Source organism: Humulus lupulus, chromosome 5, assembly GCF_963169125.1.
Source record: "Humulus lupulus chromosome 5, drHumLupu1.1, whole genome shotgun sequence".
Lineage (NCBI taxonomy): Eukaryota > Viridiplantae > Streptophyta > Magnoliopsida > Rosales > Cannabaceae > Humulus > Humulus lupulus.
The window spans coordinates 47,083,147-47,091,778 of NC_084797.1; the positions used below are offsets into that span (position 1 = coordinate 47,083,147).

General features: G+C 43.0%; 1 protein-coding gene across 1 annotated transcript; it reads right to left on the reverse strand.

The window, feature by feature from the left end:
* Nucleotides 1–6,922: 6,922 nt before the first annotated feature.
* On the reverse strand, nucleotides 6,923–7,900 carry LOC133779115 (uncharacterized). The gene has a single exon (XM_062219111.1). The coding sequence runs from the start codon at nucleotides 7,898–7,900 to the stop codon at nucleotides 6,923–6,925; it is 978 nt and encodes a 325-aa protein (XP_062075095.1).
* Nucleotides 7,901–8,632: the final 732 nt, after the last annotated feature.

Consider the following 8,632-nt stretch of genomic DNA (forward strand, 5'->3'; position numbering starts at 1 on the left):
AGGTGGATCTAGTCGCAATGACCAACAAGTGGATGGAGAAGAGCTTTTTTTGCCAACAACATGAAAAGCAGATGGACAAATTGGAAGAGGTTATTAATGATTTACAGGAGGATGTGGTGACATTGCAAACAGAGAAGGAGCTGGAGGAAATGCAAAAGAAAGAATTATAAAGAAGGGTAGAAGGACTGGAACTGAACGTCACAGTTTTGTGAAAGCAGAAGCTAGAAGCAGAGCTTCTGTTTAGCTCAAAAATGGAGAAAGAAAATGGCATTGCAAAAAATGAACGTCAGTTAGCAAAATTGAAAGAGGTATTTGAGTACAAATTATTGTGTTGGTATTACGTTTGATTTTTGGTTATGAATATGTTTTATACTTCGGATTGGTGTGCTTGGCAAGAAATGGAAGAAGCAACAATAGAGGCAACGAGACAACGGATTAGAGATCGGGAAATTACCGAATGAAAATTTGTGAGGATTGCGGAGGTGGATACAGCAAGGTACCTGGACCTAGCACTACGCAACAAGAAACAAATGCCAGAGGAGAAATGGGTGAGGTTGAAGATGTACTATAAGAGTATTGACGTGAAGGTAGGGGAATATGATGTAGGACCGTATCTTGGTGAGCTTGATGATTTGGAGATTAGCTACCCCCGACATCATTTAGAGAAATTAAAGCAGAGGGGCAATGATTTAGGTGTTGTTTATATGGCCAATGGTGAGTCTATTGAAGAAGGTGAGGTTGCAGAAGAGGCAGCCTCTGCCGAAGGTGCCGGTGGCCTGTCAAAGGGTGTGCGAAAGGTGTTTGTTGACGTTGTGCTGGAACTCAAAGAGAGGAGGACAGGAGCAGTATCAGCGTCTAAAGTGGAAGAGAAGGCGCCATTGTAGTACTGTACAATGCATTTTTATTATTGTTTGTGTTGTTGGTTTTTTTTTTGGGCTGTGCTTGTTAGCAGTTATGTATGTGTTGTTGAGACAATGTATATTGAGTTTTGAGAGACATAGTATATGTAGGCTGTGAAGGGTTCTGGTTCTGCATATTGTCGAATGCGTGCGTTTAATTTTGTGAAGTGTCAAAATTGCAGCTCGTGGGGCACGTTGGTCATGTTTTGATAGGAGGCTTTATAAGCCCTTTAGGCCACTGCGCGAGAGGTATAGTGGGAGTCCATACAGATGGTGGGAGAGAATGCCCAGTTAAGTGATAAGTTAAATGTGCGTAAGAAGTTTTGAGTTATTGTAATCAGCTGCTTCTGACGATGCTTACGTTTTAGGTGAACACCAGGATTGGGTAAAAGTACAGTTTTTGAGTCGTATCTTTGATAGGCCAGAATGGTTATATTCGACATGGGCGTTAACAGAGCTCGTGAGAAGTGGGGTTCCATATTACATATCATGTGAGCGATATGGGATAGGGCATCTAAAGTTAGAGAGTGCGATGGCTGAGTACTTTGCATCGTATTGAATAGGATTAGGGTCTGCCCCATAAAATATGTATGTGACGGGTTCTGTAATGTTTGAATTAAGCAAAAATGACAAACAATCACACTTCTAACTATGTAAATAACCATCAAGTAGTAAATAACATAGTATATTTTATTGATTGATGTGTATCGTTCGATAATTTATTTGTTTACAAAAGATACAATATGTGTGAATTTTCCTTGAAACTTGAGAGAGTTCAGTGCTCTTTTTCCTTGCGAATTTGGGAAAACACAAAAAATCAAGAGCATGAGAGCCTCGCATGAGAGCTCTAGAACTAATTCGTCCCTTGAGTATAAAAAAAGGCAGATTGGATGCTTTATCATTTGCGAGAGGGGGCGACTTGGTCATGCACGAGATCAGGGCACAGCGTGTGAGGCTAAGCATAGGAGTAGAGCCGGTAGGGGCAAAGCCATGGGTTGGTTGTCTTTCCTTTGCATCCATACCTTGGTTCACTAGATGCCTCTTGTTGGGGTAAGCAACCCGAAGGAAGGGGTGCGACGTCGAACCCAACAGATGTGGCCAACAGAGGAGGCGTAGTTTGGAGTGCCGGAAAAGTTCCTCCCATTATTGGATTGCAACACCAGTTCTACTGGAATTGAGGCAGTGCCGAAGTGGGATACCCAAGGGTTCTGTTGTGGTATTCAGGGCAGGTTAGACCGCATAAGCAGGGTTCCGTGGTTTGCACGATTTAGCGAGACCTTTTGCTTACTTGGTGGTGGTTAGACTTCATGGAAGCCCACACGAACAGTCTTTGGAAAAATAGAAGGATGTGGAAAATGTGCAAATATCACCCCGATCGAACAGCCAAGTTCGCATAGTCAGGTCAGATTAGACCGCGAAATGCCTGGCCCTAGCTCCCCGCCGTTCTAGTCAGGTCAGATTAAACTATGCTTAGTTTAGTAGTTCAAAGGAAGGGAGAAGTAGTCTCCTTGTAGAACTACTTGATGAAGACTTTGCGTTTAAGCGTGGGGGGTTTTTTGTCACAGTGCAGGTTTGGCGGAGTTGAGTGGTTGTCTCCATAATGGATCAATCAGAAATGGCGTAGTATTACATAGGAAGTATTCAATGTAGTTTGTGTGTTTAGTGAATATCACGCGGGTGGTATTTATATTAGGGGTGGTAGGTGAGTTTCAACCCATGTTAAAAATGATTTAAAGCGTACAAAAAAATAAAGTATACACGATCAATGGTGATAATGTTTAGTGTAAACTAAGAGATTTGATTTGCGTTCACGTGGGTGTATTGTTTGTGTTGTGTCAGGGGAGATTCTATGCGCATATTTGTGATGGTGTATATTAATAAAATAAAGCATTTAAGAGTGTTCGAAAAAGGAATGTTGTTATATTGCTTTTTGTATTTGAGTATACATAGTATTAACAATAGTAATGCTTTAAAGACATCAAATTCCATGTTCGAGGAACAATTTTGCCAGTCTGTTTATTTTTCAAGGTGTAAGAAGCTCACCCTAAGGCTTTTGTGATTTCGAAGGGCCATTCCCAGTTTGGTTCTAGCTTATTCTGATTGCCAATAACTTTACGCAGAACCCTGTCCCCTTTTTTGAATGAACGTGAGTTTACCCTTTTATTGTAATAGCGCTTTGCTGCCTTCTGATATTTTTCGTGCCTGATATGTGGGATCATGCAGAATTTGTCTAAAAGGTCAAGGTTGTGGGATAAATGTTCGTCGTAAGTGATCTAATCAGAGGTGATTTCAGTACGGAGAATTAACAGGCCCACTTCTGTTGGGATAACGACTTTTGTTCCGTACACCATCGCGTAAGATGATTCGCCTATAGAGGCTCTCTTGGTTGTTCTTTATGCTCAGAGTACCTTTGGTAATTCATCCACCCATGCACCCTTTTTGTCTTCTAATTCTTTTTGATGTTGGCGAAGATAACCTTATTGGAGGCTTCTGCTTGTTCAGTGCCTTGGGGATAAGTGACGGAAGTGAAACTCAGGTTTATGTGTAAGGTATCACAATTCTTGGACTTTGGCATTATGGAATGGTGTCCCATTGGCAATGACTATTTCCCAGGGGATTCCAAATTGAAAAATGGTGTGCTTCCATATAAAACTCACGGTGTCGGTTTTGCTTACGATTGTGTAGACTTCTGCCACTACCCATTTTGTGAAGTAATCAGTGGCCAACAAAGCATATCACTTCCCTCTGATTGCCCTTGGGAGTTCACCAACCACATTCTTTCCCCATTTTGCAAATGGCCATGGGGGCAACAACTGAATGCAGGATTTGAGCTAGTTGATGTATGGTGGGTGCATATCTCTGGCATCGGTCGCACTTTTTCGCGTAGTCACGGGCTTTTGTCATCATGTACAACCAATAGTAGCCTCCATTAATGCTTTGTGTTCTAAGCTGGGTCGCCCAGTGTGGTTTCTGCATGCTCCTTCTTGAATTTCTTCTAATAGTTTTTTCACTTCTGTTGGGTGTAGACTCTCAAGTACGACCCATTAAAAGATTTACGGTATAGTGTGGCATTGATCAGGGAGTAGCGTTGAGCTTTAAGGCGGAGAAGCTTGGCTTCTTTCTTGTTGGTAGGTAGTTCGGATGTGGTTAGGTACCGCATAATCGGGTCCATCCAACATTCGATTTCCACTGTAATGGAACAAACTTGTGGATTTTCATGTGTAAGAGTCGTAGAAATTTATGAGTGACTCATATATTCTCCTGCAGAGGCTTTCTTTGCAAGAGTGTCCGCCTTCTGATTTAATTCCCTTGGAATCTGGATGAGCTCAAGTTGTTGGAAATGGGATTTCAGGATGATTACTTTTTTGAATAGGTCTGTTAGATGGGGTGCCCTTGTATCGAAGTTACCTGCCACTTGTTCTGTCATCAATTTAGAATCTCCTCTTACTCATATTCACTTAAACTCCCATGCTTCGTGCCAATTGCAAGCCATAAATCAGAGCCTCATATTCAACTTCATTATTCGTTGTGTGTTGCTTTAACTGTATGGCTTCCTTGATTTCAATCTCGAGGGTGCCTCTAGGATGATGCCTATTCTAGCTCCTTGCGAGTTTGAGGCTCCATCAGTATTCATTGTCCATATCCATTACCCTCTTAATTTGTCAGCGCTAGAGCGGTCTCGGGTGTCAATGATTGAATTTCGACTAGGAAATTGGCCAACACTTGTCCTTTCTTTGCTTTTCGGGGCTGGAAGCGTATATCATAGTGCCAAGTTCAATTGCCCACTTGGACAATCTTCCAAAGAGATCTGGTTTGCTCAAAACCTGTTTCAATGGATAATCAGTATATACTACGTTCACATATCCTTCAAAGTACTGTCTCAGTTTCTTTTTAGCTATAACCAGTGCTAATACCATCTTTTCCATCATGTTGTAATGTGTTTCTACGTCTATCAGCATTCTGCTACAGTAGAATACTGGCTTCTGCTTTCCCTCTTCCTCCCTGAAGAGCACAGAACTTACGGCAAAGTTAGAAATTGACAAGTATAGGAAGAGATCTTCATTGGGGATCCGAGAGCTCAGTATAGGCGGAGTACTTAGGTAAACCTTCAGTTCTTCGAAAGCTTTCTTTTGTTCAGCTCCCAATGCTGCACTGGTGGATTTCTTAGTACATTGAAAGAAGGGTTGGCAGCGGTCTAACATGCGGGATATAAACCTACCCAGGGCCGCTACTTTGCCTGTTATAGTTTGGACATCACGAACAATTCTCGGTTCCTTGACTTCTGACAATGAGACGATCTTAGTTGGGTTGGCCTCGATGCCTCTTTTGCTGACCACATACCCCAAAAACTGTCCTGAAGATACTCTTAAAACACACTTTGTTGGGTTCAACTTCATCTGATACGTATCAAGTATGTCGAAGCACTCTGTTAGGTCTTCCACGTGCGTGGTACTTTGTCTGGAATTTACTACCATGTTGTCAATATGAACTTCCATGTTTTTTCCTAGTTGTGCAAAGAAGAGCTTGTTCATTATCCTCTGATATGTTGCCCAAGCCTTCTTTTGGCCAAAAGACATGACCTTGTAGCAGTACAAGCCACGCTCTGTTTTGAATGCGATGTGGATCTGATCCTCCTTCTTCATTGGGATCTAGTTATAGCAAGAGTAAGCATCGAGGAAGCTTATTCTTTCATAACCCACGGTAGCATCTATCATCTGATCAATTTTTGGGAGCGGGTAGTTGTCTTTTGGACATGCTTTATTCAGGTTGGTATAATCGACATATACTCGCTTCTTCCCATTCTTTTTCGAGACCACCACAGGGTTTGCTAGCCATCTAGGGTATAAGCACTCCTCGATTGCACCTATGCTTAACAAGCGTTCCACTTCATCTTGTATTGCTTGATTAACTTCGGGAGCAAACCTTCTCTGCTTCTGTTTGATAGCTGGAAAGCCTTCTGAGATGTTGAGGCTATGACACATGATTTCTGGGTTGATGCCAAGAATGTCATGTGGGGACCAGGCAAAAGTTCTGATTGTTGTCTTGAGGTATTTGATTAGCTCTTACCTTTCAGCATCTGGAAATCGGGCATTTACCAGCAATTTTTTAGATGGGTCGTTCGGGTCTATGCAAACCTCTTCTAAATCATCGAGAGTTGACTACGGTTTCTCGTACTCTTCCTCATCTTCTATACTCTTGAGATATGCTGGTAACTTGCCCGCTAATTGCTATTTGGTGTTATCATTGACAGAGGCTGATGAGTCCACGTTGTTTATTTCTTTCAGAGTTAAGTAGCACTTCTTTGCCTGTTTCTGGCATCCCTTGATGTCATAAGTGTAACGTCCATCAAGAGATTGACATCACATGAATTGGTGTAAAGTGGAGAGGATCCTGTGCATTCTATGGATCCAACTTCGCCCTATGATTGTGTTGTAGCTTATAACGAAATCTATAACTAGGAAGTTGACTTCTAAATTGCATTCTACGGTGGCAACGTTCATTTTGACTGCTCCCTTTGGGTAGACTCGTAGGCTATTGAATCATAGGACTGGAGCGACAGAAGGTTTTAGTAGGCTCTCCTCAAGACCCATTTTCAGGAAAGCTTCCCAGAAGTGGATATCGACGCTACAGCCCCCATCGACTAAAACTCTTCCCAGCTGGCAACGATCTACTTGGAGCTTTATGACTAATGGATCATCGTGAGGAAAGTGGATTCCTCGCAGGTCTGCTTCAGTGAAAGTTATTGGAGTGGTGGGATAGCACTGCTCCTCTGCGATAATAAAGTTGACGGTGTGTCTTAGCGACCTGTATTGTTTCACTCTCTCCTCCATTCACCTCTGATGTTTGGTCTTTCGTTCATCCTCTATTGTCAACTCAACTGTACCATGTATAATTGGGATTCACTTCAAGGGTTCTTGCAAACTTGAAGAAGCCACGTTTGTCGAGGTAGGTGCTATCATCAAAGCTGGAGCTAGAGCGACACTGGGTTGTGTGGTGTTTGCTCTATCGGATCCTTTGATGTACTAGGTCAATCTTCTGTTTCTCATAAGAGCCTGAACTTGGTTGTGGAGGTTTTGGCATTCAGAGATTGTATGTCCATGATCTTTGTGGAAGATGCAGAACTTGTTTTTGTCTTTTCTCTCCAGAGGAGTTGTGATCTTGTAGGGTTCTCGCCAGATTGGGCGATCTTTAATCTCTTCGTAAATGACCTTCTGTGGGACAGTGAACTCGAAAGAAGAAAATCTTGGGGAATCACAGTTGTTTCTTGATCTCTTTCCCCCCTTCGAAGGTTCTGACTCAAGTTTATTTCTCTTGTCCTCCCTCTTTGGTGGAGAAGAGGGATTGTTTGGTGGTGGTTTGGAGATGAGAGCAGTTTTCTTCTGGGCGCGCTCGTGACACTCCAAAACTCGAAAGACTCCTTCGGCACGGACCTGTATTTCTGCCATGTCGTATGGTGGGGTCATAGTGAGATTTTCATGTAAGAGAGATCCCACTTGCAAACTTTTAACAAAGAGATTGGTTGCGGTCGTTGGTTCTACATAATGAATTTGGTGTACCAAGTCGATAAAGCATTGTAGGTACGGCTTCGGGTGTTCATTTTCTCCTTGCTCAATTCGATAGAGGTCTGCCATAGTTCTTGGAGCCTCACAGTTAGCATTGTATTGTTGTAAGAAGGCTCTACGAAGGTCACATAAGCTATTGACGAAACCAGGTTTGAGTTGCCTGAACCATAACATGGTCGGTTCGGAAAAGGTTGTGGAGTACACTTTGCAGTGTATAACTTCATTGTTTACTTCTAAGGCCATCTTCTGTTGAAACTGAAACAAGTGACTAAGCATATTTTCCTTACCTTTAAAGGCTGGCAGAGGAGGGATCACGAAGTCTCTCGGTTTCGGCTCATTCTGGATCCATTCAGTGAAGGGTGATTTGTAAGTAGTTCTTGACACCAATTCAGCGAAGTCAAAGTCGTGCGCAGGTCGAACCTCAGAGAATCTATGCATGACCTCTCGAAACATTTCCTCCTTCTAACTTTCCAAGAATCGAGCGGAGGGAGTTTGATCTTCAGTGGTTTCCTTGGGCCTGGCCCAGGTATGGGTTCATGGGCGACCATGCTCTGTGGTGGCTCGACTCGTTCGTGGTACCTCTGTGTTAGTGTCTTTTTGTACTTAATATGGCTCGACCTGTTGCTCAGCAATTTTACGCTGTTGACGTGCTGGTGATGGCGGCATCGGGGCCTTAGATCCATCCCTGGCACGAGGGGTGCCATCCTCAGATGGATCAACCTGAAAAACTTGGGTCCCAGACTCTCCTAGAATGGATTTACCCTTGTCCTGGGTTCTGCTCAGGCCTTCATTTTCCTTTATTAATTCGGCAATCTCGGCCTCCATTTTTTCTTGGGCATCTGTCAATGTTTTTATGGCCTCATCGGACTTCTGTTGGCTAGCCTCCAACAGTTGGCACATCTTGTCGAGTTGCTCACTGACATCAACCGTTGTAGCGGGAAGAACGATTGCGTTCGATGCTCCGTTAGTTTTCAGCGGCATGGCTTTCATGTTCGAATGAATCTTGATCTTGCGAAACTTTCTTTATTCAGAATTACCACAGACGGCGCCAAATTGTTGATGCAACTATTTTGATCTTTCTATTTCGGAAGGTACACAGTATCAACTATTGATTCTCCGATCTTCTCCAGTGACACAGAAGGCTTTGATGACCGTTGAATCGCCTGGGGG

Coding starts and splice junctions, on each gene's coding strand:
- LOC133779115 (XM_062219111.1), bottom strand. CDS start 7,900: ATGCATAGATTCTCTGAGGTTCGACCTGCGCACGACTTTGACTTCGCT.